This window comes from Oenanthe melanoleuca, chromosome 6 (genome assembly GCF_029582105.1).
Source record: "Oenanthe melanoleuca isolate GR-GAL-2019-014 chromosome 6, OMel1.0, whole genome shotgun sequence".
Lineage (NCBI taxonomy): Eukaryota > Metazoa > Chordata > Aves > Passeriformes > Muscicapidae > Oenanthe > Oenanthe melanoleuca.
The window spans coordinates 9142041-9161923 of record NC_079340.1 but is presented as its reverse complement, the minus strand read 5'-3'; the positions used below and the strand labels follow the sequence as shown (position 1 = coordinate 9161923).

Sequence of the window (19883 nt, the reverse complement as noted above, 5' to 3'; positions counted from 1 at the left end):
ATATATATATATATATATATATATGTAGGGGTGGAAATAATATGCTTAAGTATGTTACTGTTAAACTTGTACTGCCCTCCACACAATTGAGGGCTATTTTGATTATGTGGCTGCACATCTTCAGTTGCTGAGCGTCCTCACCACTGAAATTTCAGGCTGATACACAGCACCCTAAAGGAAAAACTAGTAAAGTGTTGAATGGTCCAATAACCTCATCATTTAGGATTGCATTAGTTGCACTGGGGAGCACACAAGAAGCATCTCTTCCATCTTTCTCCTGCAATTCCCAACCTCTTGAAATAAAAAAGTGGAGTCCCAGGAGCAAACGAGAAATATAAAACACTCCCTTTTTCAAAACCAGTATCATATTCCCAATGAAGTATTTTTCAAGCTTTGACTTCCAATACTAAGCACAGCTTATCAAAACAGTTTCAAAAGGATACTCTCTCAGTATGATTTGATATTTTTTATTCAATTGTGCTCAAGGCAGTCTTAGTCACATCCACATTAAGGATTGCCTATAGATATTAGTGTATCAAAGATAAAGCAAAGCTGTGTGCATTAATGTGCACAGAGAGAGAAGCCCACCATGTAAGATTTGGAATGTGTCTATAATTATATGTGCTTATCACACAACTGCATGGGACAGACAACCATTTCATTCTCTAAATATATGAAAGCAAACCTGTTTACCATATAGGATTAACTCAAATTACATTAATTACTATATCCTTTGCCTTATGTGTTTTCTGAGAATGCTGTTTGGTTGATTATTTATTGGGTGGAGTTCCCCCATCCAGAAACACATATCTGCCTTTTAAAATGGAGTTTTAAATCTCTAAAGCTTCACTTCAGTGAAAAGGACAGGAGATAGGACCAGTCAAGGACTTTTCCTGAAGAATGAAGCTGCAACAACTGTTTCATTGCTGTAATTTATGCTTCCCTTCCCAAGGGAAACAAACTACACTCTATTTTGTGAACAGCAATACCCTAGACCCACTCTGGTCTCCAAAGCACCCCAGGGGGTGTGCAAGACAATTCACTAGGCTGCAGAAAGAATATACTTTTGTCCCATTCATTAAATAAAAAACATTTTGAAGTAGTGGTTATTTCATCTCTATCTCATCCTTTCTAAATTTTTTGCATGTTTTGTAACACAATATATTAGTAAAGTAGCATGTATATGTAATTCCTAAGTAAATAAATACAAATTCATCAGGGGTCCATGCTCAAAAGTGTTTTACTGATAGGTATGTGTGATCAAAAAAGTTTGGAGACCACTGCCCTAGACAGCTTTAAATGTAAATACTTTGACACCAATTAAGTAATGCAACAGGAGGAAACCTTAGCAAATTTAAAATGGGACATTCTTATAACCAATATAAACCCTTACTAGAAAGTTTTGCAGTCACAGAAAATATTTTTAAGTGAGAATTAGAAGGAAAGCTATTCAGCATATTACAACTTTACTTTATGAAATTTGGACTTAACGGAAATCAAAAGCAGAATAATTCAAATGAGAGATGAATGGCAGCAAATTGACCATCCTTCTGACAAAACAAAAGGAACAAAAGGTAATGCAACTGTCCACATCTTGCATTTCCTGATAGAAAAACAGAGCACAACCTCACACAAGTCAGGTACAGCAACCTCAGTTCTGCTTTTCTGGAGCCTGGTGCGTGCCTCTTCCACTCAATATGAATTCTATCTTTCTGTATTAAAACTGCCTTCCTTCCCTCAGCTTATAAAAGATGTAATTTTAGAGTTTTCTAATTTCCTTCATATCAAGCAGGAGAAAAAGAAAACATTCAGCCTCATGGGCAATTTCGTATTTCCTGTGATGTGTCATAGGTACAAGCTGTCGTCATCTAAGAAGTTATTTAAGAACAGTGCACTATTCAACAACCTTATGTTGAATTAGAATTTCATTTCTAGATTAAATAATGGCTTTTAAGATGTCTGTAAAGAAAAAAAAATGGAGCAATGTAATTTTGTTGGGAAATCTAGTTGCAAAAAACTATCTTTCACTTCAGACACTCCTGTATACTCACATCTCCCTGCTCTGTGCTTTTTTTGTAGTTCTGTTTATTGTGGCAAGTAACTTGGTGCATTATAAATCTGTTTTAAGAAAAGGTTTTGGTGATTTATGAGTCTTAAAATACATCAGGTTGATATCTGAAATGGTAAGATGCTAACTGCAAGTACTTAACACCAGATAATAGCAGGTTAAAATGTTTTATCCTGGGAATCTAAAACAAAGGACAATCAAGAGCATGGTACAACTAAGTTCTGGACTACATTACTATATTTACTAAGCTAAAAAATATTCAGATTCAGTACTGTTTTAATCACTACAGCACTACAGCCAGGTTCATAAAAATAGTGTCCTTTGAAGCTGTCTATTTAAAGAGTGTTTCCACATTTACCAAACACAAATGTTGATTTAAATATTTTGCAGAAAATTATATTATATGAAATTATATAATCCATTATATTCAATTATATAATCCATCCATAGCTAGTCAGTTCACATGCCCAAAGCAGGCACAACAGAATGAGTTTTGTAGGATCAGTGTCCTTTAACTTAGAAAATCTAGAACCACTTATCAGAGGAGCAATACATCTCAGTCCAAACCAAGTTCTCTCAAAGTCATTAGATAATTTATTCCCCAAAGAATATTCATTAGTGTTGTGAAATTGATGTTCTTTATGGAGAGATAATTGCATTACTGGTAAATTAGATTTCAATTCTCCTGCATAAATGTACCATACAGTTTCCCATTTCCTTTCATATATTATATATTCCATAAAAGAAATATATCTTAACTAGTGTGTTTTTCTCCTCATTCCCAATCACTTGAAATTACTTTAAAGGTTTGTTTGATAAAGATGAAGAAATTCAGTCCTAGTGGGATACTGGTGGTTTCAGACCAGAGCATGCACTAATAAATGTGCCAGAAGATCTACCAGGCTGATGCTGTTAGATTTACTGCCTTCAGTTCTGAATTCAACCCCAGTAGCTTTAATGGGAGCTATTACATCTCCAGTTGAACAGTTGAGTTTCTGAACAAGGAAAATGGAGGAGTTCCTCTAAGTTAACAAAACAGCTAAAACAGATCTGTGGCAGGTCAAAGACACAGCAGAAGCAGAGCAGGTCCTTGACAAACCTGTGTCCTTTCCAGAACACTGATTCAATATTGCAGACCTTTGTCCTCACATTTTGCTTTCACATATAACCAAAAAGTTGCCTAAATTACCAAATTCTATAGTATCTATAGTGTAATTGCAACCATCACCACAATCACCTATTTTAAACTCTGCAACCAACATCATAAATGCAGTGAGTCAATGCAATTCAGGCTCTACATTCAACCAGAATGTCACTTCCAAGAAAAATACATCAATAAGATAAATAAAATGGCCAATTCAATTATTTCTTTCTTTTGTGATGAGTTATTTTGGAATAAAGCTGCCCAATCTATTGTCATCTTATAAATATATATATACTAGTATACATATATAGAGTAGTGTTTTTTAAAAATAAAAATTGAACACTCTAAATTTAGAAAAGAAGCAATATTTTATGCTATTTGGTATGATCTAATGTTTGGCCACTAAATGGATGTCATTCTACCTACTCAAATACATAAATATTGAAGCTCTTAAACTATGAATCCTTTTTATCAACTACATTTGAAATGAATTATGTTGTTAATGACTTAAGACTCATAATAGGCTCATCCCTACCAAGCAAGAAAGGGAAGAATTCAATTAAATTACTGAGTATTTACTTATACACAGGTGACTTTCAGTCTGTAGCAAGATAAGGAATCAAAATGGAGAGTCAGTGTCACAACACACCATTAAACCAAGTGCCTCCGCGTCAAAAGAGGAACGGCCACATTGATTCTCCTCTCATTTGGCAAGACTAACAGCAGGAGAGGAGAGGCAAAGCATAGATGATGTATGCTTATACTAACACATACAACAGCCTTCCTCCCAATCAGCTGCACTTATGTTTCTATGAGTCTTAAATTTTAATCCATCTTGCAGTGACTGTCTCGTTTTGTCAAATAGATTTGTACCTTGAGGGGACTAGGGGTGAACTTACAATATGGTGGTTAATAGCACATAAAAACCTAAAGCAGGGAGAAGACTGGGAGGAAAGAAGGAACATATCAGCATTTAAATGTAAAAATTGTAACTATTTTATAGTGGATAAAAAAGTACTAATGTTTAAGTCTGCATAAAGTGACCTGATAAAAGACTGCTGTGTAAACCTAAAAACACAAGAAAACTCTCACAGTTGTGTTTCTAACTTAGAAGTTGCAAATTTCAGTTTTTCATTCTCAGAGATTTGAGGGGAGAAGTGGGAGCCTTTTGCATGAATGTAGACAGAGCATGGATAAAGGAATTGAGGAACACCACCTTTGTAAAGAAAAACCCTGCAAATGCATCCACACACTCGGTAATTTGGCTTTGTTAGGGAACGACAGCAGATTATTTTTGATACCTTAAGAACAAAGTCATTCATTCACAGTCATGCAGCAAATGAATTCTGCTGAGGAAAGAACTAAGTCTGAAAAAAGCTACAGACCATAATACTGTGGGGACAAAAGGTTGGTGTGTGAACAATCTGTTATGCCCATCCCTAAGCAGACAGAGCAGAGCAGCAGTCTCCGAAGACTTTACATCAAAACATTTTTATAAGCAGAAAAGAGAGTCACAAATATTTTAACTTCAGTCATTGCCTACTGCCTTTTGAGTACATCCAGCTTCCCAAAAAGCTTTTTTTTTTTTTAAAGCTGAAAACACACATTGCAGTGAACCAAATCCTGTCATCTTTACAAGTCTGAAACATCAGCTGAAAACATGACAGTTTACTCTGTCCGTGCTACTAAAGAAGTAACTTTGCAGGGCAGAAAAACACAGGTGACAGGGAAAAAAAAAAAAGACTTAAGATACTCTCTATCCTCCTTCTCCCCCCTCATTTTAGATTTCAACTAAGTCAGGTTATATATAGTAGCAGAAAACTGTACAGTCTTGCAGGACTCTCTCCACAACTCTTCCTTTTGCTTTTATCCTATCAGTCTCACTCTCACTGACACATTCTCTCAAATTTTATCCACTGCCTGCCACACTTTGTATTCTAACTCACTAATCTGCTTATTATCAAATTTAAAATACAGGAGGTGTAGGAGTGTGGATTTGGTGCAACAAATGGTTAAGTAAAACAAAGGAATGGAAAAGGAAACTGTACTTATCTAATAAATGCATAAATTGGCAAACACTGAGGAAGAGCCACTTTTAATCCTCAATAACCAGAGGACATTAGCTTCCCTTCTTTTCTTCAGTTTGGCAACAATATTGTTGTTCGTGCACAAATAAAAATGGCTTTCTATCCTATGTGACTTAAAGCTGAGCATTACCTCATTCATAATGCAAAAGGAAGTCCTGAAGGTTGTCTGGTCTTTTCTCCTTCTAAATAACACTGTGGGACCTTACTATGATAGCACCAGGCAGCCAAGTCAGAAAACAACATTGGACTGACCAGAACAGAGCAGAAAATTCTGAATGCTTAATACTTTTTACTGGTCATTCTTTCAGTTCACAGTAGTAAAATATTTACCTAATAATTTGCCAAGGTTTTTTATTTAGAAGTAGTTTGCAATATTATGCCCTGAGTCAACCACAAGTAGTGCATTGTAATACTATCACCTTACATTGTTCTGCAATTTTCATAGAGGAGCATATGAATTTACTCCAGTTACATAACAGCATTTAATTCTGTAGATTCTTGGTAAGAAATCATCCAGCTTGCAAAATATAACTGCTTGATCTATAAAATGTTTAAAATACAACAAAAAACAGCAGTCTAAAGTCCTTTAAAAATACCACAAAATACAGCCAGAAGTGTGCAGTCAAAGAAACTCCTTCCAGACCTTTCCCTCTCCTCTTTCAATGCTCTGAACATCAGTATTTTTAAATGCACCAGTGGTACTTCTCATGTATTTGTTCTTAGGAGTCACTGGTAGGAAAACTTATTGAATTGTATGGCATAATAATGTCCACCCACATTTCTCTTCTGTAACCCACTGAAGTCTTGGGATAACAACCAAGTCAGTGACCCTGATCTCTCTTCTGAAATACACAATATGGACAAACCTGTGATAGCCCTTAAGACAGCAGCCACCAAAACCATCATTAGTTCATTGGCATGCCTGACATTTATTCTGGGAAGTCCTAGTCTAATGCAGCTCCCATAATACACACATCCAAGTGTGCTGGATCACCGACAACACTGGTTTTATATTTCATGTCAGCTGTCAGAGCACATACACTACACCCGTTAACAGTGAGGAATAAGAAAAACTCTAGATCAATAATCTATCCAAGCTTCAGCCTATAAAATTAAGGTTGATCTACACTCATATGGACATGCCACAAAATGATGCATTCATATTTCTAATCTACAAGTCCATGTAGACTAGCAGCAGAAAATGTCCCCATCTACTTTCCTCATTTAAGATTGAGATAAGCATATTTAAATTATAAAAAAAGTGTAAAGAAAAATTTCTAATCAAATCTGTTTGTAAGTTAGCACTAAGGAAAGAAAGAAATGGTTGCTTAGACATTGGAATATCTTTAAGTAAATTCTTTTCATGGCTTTCTTAGGCTAACTTGCAGCAGAAAAGGGTAATTTTAAGATGCAGCTCTACAACTGCTTTAAAATAATGGTATGGTTGCTGAAGAATGAAGTCCTATTGATCTGACTTAATGTGCAGATCCCCACAGGAGACAACAGAAACGTGGCCAGGGAAACGCCAACCTTTAAGTACACACAGAACACTTGAAGCACAACTAAAATATACCATTTGCAGATGATTAGCTTATGAGGAGGCAGGGAATTGTATCAACCTAATTATGCCAGAGCAAGAGTGTGTCTGTGCATGCTCATGCACAAAAAAATTTGGAATATTAATCATATCTTCCTGTGCACAAGATCCTTGCTTACACAAGCACAGTTTTCTTGTCCCTTACAGGTAATAGGAAAAAAGACAAAAAGCAAACCAGCAAATTTATTGACAGAAATATGCAACAAACGAGTTCCTCCCCTAAAGGACAACAATATTTTCATGGCAGGGTTATCAGGTTCATTTACTGCTTAGTGCCATACCTGTTGAAGTTAATGTCTGGGTAACTGGAATACTCAGACTTCATCTTTGCATTGCGACGTGGAAAAGTACAGAAGAAAGCATTGGCCAGGAAACTGGCAATCTGTTCCTGTGACATTGTGATGGAGTGATTCATCTTTTGTTTCAGCAGAGGTATTGGCTACCAACAAAAGAAATGAGGGGGAGGAAGGGGCAGGGGAGAAAGGAGGGAAGGAGAGAGAAGAATAATTAGCTCACCCTTTTTGAAAGAAAAAACAGAGGCACAAAATTACATTTGTTATATTAGAGCAAGAGTAATTTAGGCCATTGGTAAAGCCTTTAATCAGCAGCACCGCTAAAGTCAAGAGCAGTTTATTCAAAACAATTCAGAAAGGGCTTGACTGGTAAACTGCAGATTTCTAATCAATAATAAAAAGATCAGGAAAACACAACTTATCAAACAAAACCATCAGGAATGCAGACGGGAAAAAATAGATTGGCTGTTGCAAATTCTGGGCAATGCTAAAAAACGGAAATAAAAATCCACTTTCAATAGCTGTAGAGTTGAGAACCCTTAGGGAATGCTTTCAGCTACAATAACCATGCTCTGAACTTTACAGAGAGACAAGGAAGACATACCACAGATCATAACTCTATGACTTGCTTAAAATTTTTTTTCTATCCTACTTGAAGAAATAACACTGATGGTATTTGTAGAAAGTGTGTAATTATTCATTCTTTTATAATCAGAATGAACAAAAAGCTCAACTTCACTTCGGTCTTCAGTTTGAAGTTTTATTTTTCTCTGGTCAGAGTTTCCTTAATATAAAAAGAAATAAAGGGGCAGAGGAAAAAAAGAATTCTCCAACTTGAAGTATTATACATCTTTCATTTTATCAGGCATTACCCTTCTGATTCTGAGCTTTGGCACACAACATTAATGGTATTTTATTGTTTTAATTATGTGATAATATGGAGCAGGGGTACATCATTCTGACTGCTAAGTCCAGTAACCATTACGATAAACCCACCTGATAGGAGAAAGAGAACACAGTTTTCACCTGCTTACAACATTCTCAGCCATCATCATTAGCCTAGCTCCTACACAGCTACATTTTTATCCTTCTAGTTGTGAACACAGAAACTGCTGTGGATTTAGGCTGCTGAATACACAGCTCTATTTAGTCCAGAAAACAAACAAGTTTTCCTTCATTCTTATAACCACTACATTCACATTCACAGAACTCATTCTATCTTCTGGCTATTTAATGAACAAGCTACATCATTATGTCTGAAGTCACACAGCTAGACAGGGGAAAAAGCCTCAGAAGCTAATAAGTTCTACAAAACTTTAAAAATAGAGTATTTGGGATAGTGTTAGAACAAATTTATCCTTATATTGGACCAAAAAAATGAGTCTGACACAATTTACATTGCCTAGCAGTATGTGATCTTATGCTTGTGCTCAGAAACTTCATAGCATTTTCAAACAATTTCCCTCATTGAGTTACCAGCAAAAAAAAAGGGAAGAAATAGTCACAGCTTGAAATTATGTATCTACTTCAGGACCCTTGCAGTATAAAAGAGTAGGGAAAGATTTTTCCCTGCTTATTCCAAACAGAATCAATTTAGAAAATGGTAATAAAAGAGTTTACAAATTGTTGTCACCCTACTAATAAGTTGCCTACTATATATCCTCACTTGAGCAGCCCTACTCACTTTTATCAGCTTTACTCCTTACAGAATTAATTCCCATAGCATTAATACTTAATTAGTTAAGGTTTGTTTGTAGTAGTAGTAGTAGTAGTAGTAGTAGTTTGCAACTACTTCATTCTCTAAACAGAATAAAATATGTTTCCAAGTAAACAAAAGCTTTATGTAAATACCACTTCTAAGATTAAAAAAATTCTAAAATAAAAAATTGAATCGGATTATTCAATTGTTCCAGTTTCTAAGTGTGTTTTTACAACCTGATTTGTTGCGTGGTCAATTCATTTAAGAAACGCAAGAAGCAACTTCAGCATACAGAAAATGTTACCGAAGTTCAGGCTAAAACTATAACAGTGAGATTTACCTTTTTTCACATTCTATTACATAATTCCACATGTGTATTGTCCATTGTGCTCCCTAGGTCTCATCTGCCTTCAGCACAAAAATTACAGCTTTTATTAAGAATATAACATGACCCTTTTGACCTTAGCCTCAGGTGCAATTTGCAGAGAAGTGCTCTGCCACACAGCACTCACTAGCTGGGTTTGCTTACCTGAGTGCAGATGCTAGGGAGACAGAGTGCCAGCTTGACCATATCAGGAAGAATGGACTGGAACAGATGTTGAGCCTCTGCATCTTCAAGAACCTGTTAAAAAGGAAAAAAAAAAAGTCTTACCTCAGAAACAATGATTGAATTAAAAGTTTGTGAAAACAGGACCCATGCAAAAGAAATAAAAAAAACAAGTCCACTTAGCTTCATGCCAAATCTGTTAACACTTTCACAGTAGTGCCTCACTGAATTTACCTTGTAATAATCACTGACTGAGATACAGAAACAAGTCTCAAAAGTTGCAGTTGAGAAAACATGTCACCAAATGCCCTTTAAAGAAAGCCTGAATAAGTTACTCTTTCCAAGGCAATGAACCAAATATTAATTTGAAAAATCACTACCTAACCACAGAAGTACTGGAATGATTTACTCAAATTTCATATTCAGGTCAGAGTCCAAGACAAGTACTGTGACATCCTCCTTTTAAGGACAGATAAAATGCAACCCTGGCTCAGTAGATCCCTGCAGCAGCAACAGGAAATCCCATGCAAGAGGATGTAATCTGGGCATTTTCTGCTGTCTATCCCTACCACGTTCCCTCAAGAATTACAGCCACTGTTACATAGCAGGTGCAGCCTGCCAGGACCCACATATTGAAGTTGCAATCTTTTCAGTCTCTTCCTATAGGACACCTGGTACTACCAACTATTTCAGCTGCCTCAGCCTCTCTTCTAACATACTTCCTGAGAAGGGGAGACCAGAATTAACAACACTGAAAACAAATGGGCACACCAATGTTTCACAAGGCCTCTCAAAGCTTTTAGACCAAGAACAAGTCACATCAAACCTTTCTTGTCCCGTTCTCAGTTCTCCTGACGCTGTCTGGCCCACTGCTGACGTGTTTGGCTGCCAAAGCCAATCAAGCCAATATATTCAGAGCAAGTCCAGGATCTCCCTTCCACTTGCAAGTGCCAGCTCTAAGCACAACATCCCACACTCAGGGTTTAGATGAACCCACCCACATTCATGTATCACACACCTATTTTTCAAAGATGCAAAAATTTAAGGTGGGCAATGCTCTTCTAAGAAAAGCTAGGATAGGAGGCTATAAAAAGAAATGTAACATAAAGTGGCACAGTTGCAATAGGTGAAGCAGCACAACAGCCTCAAAACTCTCATAGTCTGCTGAACGAGCAGGCTGAAGGGAGATGCAGAGAAAAGCACATTTCTATGCTGTGGAAATTTTTCCTTTTGTCTGTAGATCAGATAATGGCATCAGATGTGAGTGGCTGTTAGATTTGCATGCTGCATTCAAGGCAAAAAGCAGAGACAAGAGAACATACAACTTGAACTACAGCTGGGGAACAAAAGACAAAGGTCACAGCTCAGTTGTCTGCCTCCCTCCTTCCCCTGCATCCAGGGAATCTGTATTTGAGACCACTACTTTCTACCGGTTTCTAGACTAAAATCCTCAAAATTCTGAAATGGTGGCTTTAAAACTACACAATATAATTTCTCAGATAACACTTAAAAAGTTGATTTGCTACCAGTTTTGCACAAAACCAGGTGCAGACAGAATGGATGAAACAGCATGAAGGTATTATCAACTTTAGTCTCTACATTACTTAAGACTAATTATACAATCACAGGAAGAGATCTTTTTAGTCATATTTTCAGGGCTTTGTAATTCACATTTCAATGGAAAGTTTCACACAGACTTCAGAATATAAAAGAGACACTGGCAATTATCTTGAGAAGAGGAAAACACGGTGCCTCTGACTCAAGACACACTGATCCTCATAAACACTGAAAATATTGTTTGAAGGCTAACAACTTCTTCTCTTCCAAGATCATTAAAATAACTACAGAAATATCTTGGCTCTGTTGTCTCCTGCTCCAAGTAATATAAAGGGATAAGAATACTCAGGAAGTTAAAAACCGAAACAAACAAATGCTCAAAGCACAAACAACTTCTGTTTGGGGAAAGGGGGAAAATACAACAAAACCAAGCTACACAGTTACTTTCTATGCATTATGTATGCTGCTTGTGGAGGCATAAAAATAAGGGTTTAATATAAAGTTTTAAAATTAAACAAGAACTTACAAAGAACAGCAAGCCCAGGAAACATGAAAATCATTTGATATGAGGAAGAATCCAAGCAATATACAAATTACTTCTGAAAGTAAATTTATTTTTAAGATGGGAAATGAGCAAGACAATCTCTCTCTCTCTCTCCTGTGCCTGGCTGCATATGCACCAACATATTTACACAGCATAAGTCAAACCTGAAAACTATGACCTAACCTTTAACATTATCTGCTCTAGCAGAAAACTTTGTCTGTTCTTAGGCACAATGTTTTTAAGTGCCATAAAGTAACCAAATGAGCATTTAGAGCCTGGAATTTCAGATTTCAACCCATAAAATGAATACGTAAGTTACAGCTATTCAAAAACTGACATTTAACCTCAGATGTCTACCAGGCTGTCAAATTCTGATATTCTCTTCCCTTCGGGTAACACTTCCTCTCTTTTAAAGCTGACATATAAATAGTGGCTGCTGTGCTTTGCTGACTGCCACAGACTATACAGTATCACTTATCTGGTGACACATTATGGCACCGGACTTTGTCACAGCTGTCAAGACTTCAACCTTTTCTTTATGCTTCTTTGAAAACAACATAATGATAGCGAGAGACAATTTCTCCCCAAAACAGAGACAGACCAGCAATTGCACAGCTCAGCTCTGATGCAGAATACTTAACTATAAAGGTCACTTCTTGTACTCTGAAACCCTACTTTTCCTTCTTCTTACCTTCCTAATGATGTACCAGAGTATGCTTTCTTTTCTATAGTATTTCTATGCATTAGTTCTACTAGATCTCCACTAATGAAAAACAACAACATTTAGAGGTGATAATGCCCAAAAGTGTTCACATTGACTTCTGATTATTTTTACATGAAAATGAAATGAATTTTTAAAAGAGTTTTGAGTGCCAGAGGACCCCACAGCTCCAAATATATGATCTGTGTGTTCACAGACCTTGTCAAGAAACTCCTAATTCAGCATTGCTGTCTATCATATGGCCACATCCATGTAACTAAAGCTTACCCTGACTGCCCATACACTCTTCCTGTACTGGTAACATTCCTTTGAGGTTTCTATGGAAAAGAACACCTGCAAATCCCTGGCTGCTTGGCCCTCACAGCCTCTTTTGACCACTCTCCCAGCACACCATCACAGGGGCAGGTTTGCAGACCCACCACTGTCACTGCATATTCTCAGCTATGCTGAGTGCAACACAGAGCCTGGTGTTACCTGCGACAGTCTTTTCAGGCTTTGAAAGCACCAAAAAAGGAACACTCAGTCATGGAAAGTAAAAGTGGAGTGCTGACAACACAGCTACATCTGGCAGACATCCCATGATGCAAATGCCAACCTGAAGAACCTAGTTATCAGCAGAGAGAACACCTGGTCACAGAACTGAGGGAAGATTTATTTAGAAGGCAACTCTCTTCAGGAAGCAGTGACTTGTACTGATGTATAAAATCCAGCATATTTCGAGTGACATTGCATATTCTGCATATTTGATGCCGCTGAAAGAGGGATGTGTTCATTCTATCCCCTCAAACACACACACCTCCCCACACACCACACTTCATCAGTTCCCATGTTCATCTGACAGTTTTCTGAGATCCTTCACCTTGCTGATTCTACAGAAAAATAACCTAGAGGTAGGGATAGTCTGCCCATGCAGTAATAAGTTGGAGCAGCCTACCAAAAAGTCACACATTATTGGATTTGTGCAGAGTGGGTGATATGTGAGAAAGAATCAGTCATGACCTTTGTCAATGGGTTAAAAAGGCAGATTTCAGTTGCAACTCTTCTGACTGAAAAAGCAGGAATGTTCTAGTCAGAATGAAGTTGTTAAAACAAGCACCTCACTTGGAAGTAAATCTGCTAGTGCAGGCATGCCTGTATGAATTCACTAATGTGCTTTTGATTGTGTACAACTTTTTCAAGGCTACAACTCTGCAAACATTAAGAGAAAGGACTGAGTTTCTATGGCTGTCAACAAGTTTTCATAAAGGAAAACACATTTAAGTACCATAGCAATTTTGGTTTTAAACCATTGATCAGTTTCTCCTTTCCTTATTATGCACTATTTTCCTTCATAGCTTCCTTCAGTATTTGAAACAAAAACATAAATACAGTGTTGACTTTATTCAGTGCTCCAATCAGTCAAAATATGTGGGAATTAAATACATGCAGGGGTTATATCCTGAGGGAAAAGTATATGGAGTCAGAGTTGCAAAAGCATGACTTGCTTTTTACCAAAGAAATAATTTGGCAATTCCATCACTATTTTCACTGGAGTGACTGATTAAATGAACAGGACTTAAGGCTCCAATTCCTAAGATGCAAATGGCTCAGTGAGCCGTAGCAGAGGTATGAGCTCTTGGCTAAACCTGCATTGCAATTTAGCAAAATGAACATTTATCCTGCAGCAAAGAGGCCTGACTAAACACAGCTGTAAGTAATGGCCTCTTGTCACTATAAACCAGTCCTCCAAAATGCAGCGGACGAATATGCCTGACAGGCCTAATAAGAAGGATCTGAGGTAGCATGGGGTGACAGTGATAGTAGAGCATTTAAATCTAAATCTGACAGCTCATCAAAGCAAACAAACTGCATGTAGGGTACACAAATTTGGACAGCTCCATCTATCACACAGAAAGGTACAGCCATCATGCCAACAGGCATACTAAGACAGCAATGGCTTAATGCTTCCAATCTGTTTGGTTTTACATCCCCATATTAACTTCTGTGGCAGGACAAGGACCAATTGAATCATGTTGCTGAAGAGGAAAACCATAGTGCTTCCTTCAGACTGTGTCTCTTATTTCCTAATTCTAACAGATTTTGACCTTCTTTTTCCTTCACAGCTGCCATAATGCCTCATGCTGTCAGTGCTCTGAACCATCTACAGTTACTACACTGAACTTTCCAGCAAGTTTCCAAATTATTCTAATGTAAGATATCATATGGTTAGAGGTGATAATACTGAACTAAATAACTGGACAAGCCAAATAACTTGTATGTACTCTATTTACAGTTCATTCTCCTAATTTCAGGAACAAGGTTGTTGTTTTTTTTTTTTTATTCTTCCTTCTTCACTATCTCCATTTTTTTACAAATAAAGTATCTCTTTTTGTTTTTATTTGTATTTTGAGGCACATTAAATATTTCAAAGGTATAAACACCATCCTTGAAGGTATTTTAAAAATGTGTGGATGTGGTGCTTAGGGACATGGTTTAGTGGTGGACTTGGCAGTGCTGGGTTAATGTTGAATTCTAAGAACTTCAGGGTCCTTATGAGGCTAAATGATTTTGTGATTTTGAGACATTAAATATCTGAGTGTGCCCAAACAATCACAACATGTGGCTGCTCCTTTATTGCACTGTTTTCATTTTCTCTTCCTCCCAGAGCAGTCTGTACTTATTTACTTGTTCTCCTGTCCCATCCAGAAGTCCCGTGCTTTTTGCATACACTTAAATATGTTGAAGTCTAAATCCATGACTAGAACTCTGCAGTGCCAATAAAGCAATTGTCACTGGTTATGACATTCAAGTCTTTTACATGAAAGTAACTAACCTCAGACTGGCAATCTGTACAACTATCAGCGTATTCATACCCAGACAGAGACACCAGGCTGCCACCCAGTAACTCATACACCTCTGTAAAACAGACTCATCATAATGTCAAATACTGTACATATTAACAAGACTGAAACATAGAAGAAATGTGGGGTGGGGGGTGTGGCGTGCATTTCCATTTTATCATGTCAATGAACTTCCAAAACTGCAGGAAAGAATACTCTCATCTGGCTCTTCTGGTTCTCTTGCAATACTAATTCAGCAGGAAACACACTTAGATGTCAAATCCATCCCATTTATTGAGCACTTGTCTGATTAGAAACAAAAGGAAGGACAAAGTAATCTTTGGAGGAAAGAAGGAAGAAAGCGTAACACTGGATTATGCAGAGAAGAATCTTATTTGAGAACAAGAATGCTTCTGACATTTATCAAAATCACAAACTGACACTTCAAAAGGAAAAAAGACGACAGCTTACAAGGCAGAGGTTAATTTGGTTTTGTTTAATTTTTTTCCCCCCGAAGCATCATTCATGTCTTCTGCCAATCTAACCCTGGAATAATCTCTCAGGTGTATCATCCTTAACAACTGCTGCTTTGTTCTCAAAGCTTTTAAACATTCTAAATAAAATCTGAGAGAAGAATGAGTGTTTGTTTTTCAATCTTCTCTTAATGGTTTTAAAAGCCCAGTTTATACTTCCAAGGAACTGGAAATCTAACCGCAGTCACTTTCACTACCCTTCAGGCCACCAATAGCTTCTACCTCTATGCTCACCAATAGCTTCTACCTCTATGCTCCTGCAGAGTGGTTCTGTCATGAGTAGAAGCATCATAGCCATTTTCAAAGCAGTGGCAGAGTCCTGGGATGAAAAGTCAAATACGACTTTCTAAGTACTTTCAAGTTATTCTAGGGAAGTAGAACAGTGAAGAGGACAGTGACCTTGTCTCTACTGAAGAGCTGTAACATGAGAGAAAGATAAAGTACCTTTCACCTGCCAATCTAAATACATTCTGCAACCACTTTTGAAACCTTGGCACAAAAAGCTTCACAAAACAACACAGCCGTTACCCTTACGAAAACTGTATTTTATTTAAACATGCCAAAAAACCAAACCAAACCAAAAAAGTCAAGCACAGGAAAGAAAAAAAGGGAAAAAAGGATCAAGTAAAGATAAAACTATACCATTGCAGACTTTAACCAATCTATAGACCATTTTTTGCTTGACTGTCAATATTACATATGCTGAAAATGACCAATAATTAAATAAAAATATCAAGTAATTAATATGTTATTGGCCAAATAAGACCCTCAGACCATCTTGAGGACGCACACCTGGCCACCTTCATAAACCTGCTCTTCAAAGAATGCATGGCAGGAGTAACAAACTCTCCAAGGAAGCCATATAAACAAATTCAGTTTTTCAGATGAAAAGGAAGGAGAAGGAGAAGAAAAGCCAGGAATATAGTTACAAGCTACTTCATTTATACTTCATAGTCATCCTCAAAAATGGCAATGTGTCTTTATCACTTCCCTACCCACATGTTCACCTTTTCAGGGAGGATTTCTCTTGAAAGGTTTGACCATCAGGGTTTGTTTCATGGGACTTTCGTATTCTAACAGCTCAATATATTATAAATAAAATATTTTAAAAATATCCAAAAGCACTAAGCAGCTAAGGAAAGGCCCCCCACACAACAACAAAGCTTTTCTTAGTCATTTCAGATACATAGGTGAAGAGATAAATGATGATTTACACATAATCCAATGGAAGTAAAGAAATCTATTCAACAGTCCTCTGATGCCAAATATCAGAAGGCAACCTTCAAACCCAGAATTTTATTTTTATTACTAGGGCTTTTTTCTTTCGTTTTTCAAACAAAAATGTTTTCAATACAGTGAAAAACTATGAAAGAGACTCTCAGAATGTGTCTTTACATAGAACTTTATGAAAGCATTGAGCATCCAGGAGCACTTGGGACACAGTATAGTTATATCTCTGCACCTGCTATGTGCAGTTATCCCTGCTCTGATAATTCCAACTCAACAGTCACTGCAACAGTGCTTATAAAACACCACTTAAAAAATACTTGACTGTTCTGCCAAGACAGCACAGAAAACTAAGAATAAGCCTGTAATTCAATGCTCTTTCTCTAAAATGTTTAGTTTCTAATGTTTCTGAATGTATACAAGATGCATATTCCCCCCACCACAGGAAAGCTCACCTTTTGTTCATTATGGGAATAAATTCCTTTCTGCTGCTGTGAAAAGAAAACCCTTCATTGCACACTCAAAAGACCTTTTCAGTTTAGATTTTAAAAAGGTAATCTGATGTAATGAAAATTGCTTGGAAACATCTGGACTAAAGTAAAATCCAACAAGGAGCAATGGATAGGCTATTTTCAGCCTTGGGACATTCTGTTTCTCGCTTAAAAGCCTACATTTGTAGTGCTGACATCTCTGTACAATGCACACTTCTGTTAGTACTGTCCAGACAATTATAAAAATTATTTATCAAAAACCCAGTCACCGGAAAATTTTGGTACTTCAAAATTCCTTCTATTCCAGTTTCACTGATTACAGCAATCACTTTTTCAAGCAGGTCATTCAAACCACAAAACAAACAGGAAAGACTGTCATGGTTCACAAGACCTACAAGGAGACAGGAGTGGGGTGAAACTTTATTAGAACATAAAGATTTCCCAAGATATGCACATACTTAACTTAGCAGTGTTCTGAGTTTGGTCTTTTTCAAATTAAAATCTAGAGCTCAACCATAATCCAATTAAATTACACTGCATTTGCATCATCTTCAGATGTTGCATTTACAGTGATTTCTTTTAGATGAAAGTTTAAAAAAATGGAAAAAAAAATGGAACCATAATTTCCAAAATTACCCAGGTAATTTGAAATTTTTCTCAAGTTAATTTTGAGGTTATTAGAGATAAAACTATGCACCCACAATGGCTGTGTGGTTCTGTGGCTGTCTGCAATTCTGCAATTGAAGTAGAGTATTTCATTGACAATAAAGTTCTTAATTTTATTCAGTTATTTCAAAATGCAACCAATTCTTCTTAGAGAGGAAGCAGACATCCTGCCAATATTTGCATGTCTGATTGTTTTGCTCAGTTCTCTATCATTCACTATGCTCTATCTTAACTCAATTACTTGTATGTGACATTTTCTGAAAGTAACAAGTTCAGGCCAAACATGCTAGTATGCTAGGTAGTAGCATGCATTTAAATGAGAAACTACACTTTGGCCAAAATGCACAAAGCACATTCTGTAGATATTATCCCAGGTTTTACAGGTTGCACCACAATCAGCAACATACATGTGCTAGGTGCTCCAGTGAACTACATTAGTGTTCTTCTATTCACTTTAATTATTCTTAAATGCAAAGCACCGACTAACAAGACTCATTGTAATAAGCTCCTTTACTCCTCACTTTCAGAATATTCTCTCATATTTTGGAATCTGCATGCAACACCTGCAGTAGAAAAAGTGGTATTTTAGAAAGTGTGTATGCACACACCTATACAAATACTGCTAGGCCAAAATTAAAATGGCAAGGATTTGTAAAAACAAAAACCAGTACAACTAGTACAACTAAAACTACTACAAGAGTTAACTGCAATTTTGCAAGAAAAGGAAACCAGACTTTTGGAAGACCAAAACACACATTATATGGATGTGTGGCATTTGTGGAAAATAGAAAAAGTTGTATTTATAGATCAATTTCTTTACATATTTATTTTATTACTTAGTTTATGTGTTTTTAAATTACATTTATGGAAAATTTTAAAATAGCATTAAGTGAAGTTCTAAAAACTTACAAATGGAGACTAGCATGTAAAAGCAGACAGTAACAAAGTCTCACATGCCAGCTGTTCTGGACTTCTAAAAGGATCCAGCATGCAGTAGCATCCATGATATAAGTTTTAGTGGAAAGAAGTGAGAAATGGAACTCCTTTTATCAAAACTAATTACAGCTGTAATTCTGAGACAACTATTTTTAAAGGGTGCAGAAAAATAACAATATATTCCTTCAGTTTGACAAGTGACTTTGTTTTCTTGCTACATAACTTTTAATCAGATTTTAGAATAAGCTGAGATTTGTGCCACAAAAAACCCCCAACTGCTAACAGTCAGTTTTGAGGCTAAAACCAGTGAACTCACACTTGACTAGAAAGGAGAAAGAGGAGGACAGAGAAAGCAGTCTGGCAAATTCTTCCTTTATGCTGGACATTCTTTTCTGTAATTAAGTATAAAGAAGGAAGAGATTGGTCTTTTTAGACACCATCATAATTTTTCTTTCAATCTCATAGAAAAATCCAAAGTTAAAAGTTATACAGCTTCTTTCATAATGTAAAAGGATTTCCTGAATGCTGAATTTACACGGGAATCAACAGCATATATGCAATTACTGGCCATTAAATAGACTGATTGGCTTCAAACAGCTTTCCCAAAAGACAAAAAGACCACAAGGCACCCATACACAGGCACTGCAGACACAGACATGTTTTTTTCTACACTAGAAGCAAATCTAACAGTTGGAAACTGAGTATTACACAGTGGAGAATGTCTTTGTAAAGATACTGATAGCTTATCCCCTTTAAGTATTCCTACTTGAGTCAAGTAGGCACCAAGGGTTTAAAGAGAACCTGGAAAAGCAAATTTTGAAAGGCATAAGTGCCTTAAGTGATTCAAGCATTTAAAATGTCAATGGCTTTTAGTATTTTTGCCTCTTAAAAAAGTCTATTGTATAAATGCTATACCTTTCTGTCAGCAATATCTCATACTGCACACTATGCAGC

At 36.7% G+C, this 19883-nt stretch overlaps 1 protein-coding gene across 2 annotated transcripts in view; it reads right to left on the bottom strand.

Annotated features, from left to right (window-relative positions):
* Positions 1-19883, bottom strand: part of PARG (poly(ADP-ribose) glycohydrolase) — a 60736-nt gene that overhangs the window by 25469 nt on the left and 15384 nt on the right. For both annotated transcript variants that reach the window (XM_056494935.1, XM_056494936.1), the window contains exons 8-9: positions 9418-9510; positions 7178-7335 (exon numbers count right to left, since the gene is read on the bottom strand). In XM_056494935.1, the coding sequence (XP_056350910.1) occupies positions 7178-7335; positions 9418-9510 (251 nt within the window). The remainder of the gene's footprint in view (positions 1-7177; positions 7336-9417; positions 9511-19883) is intronic.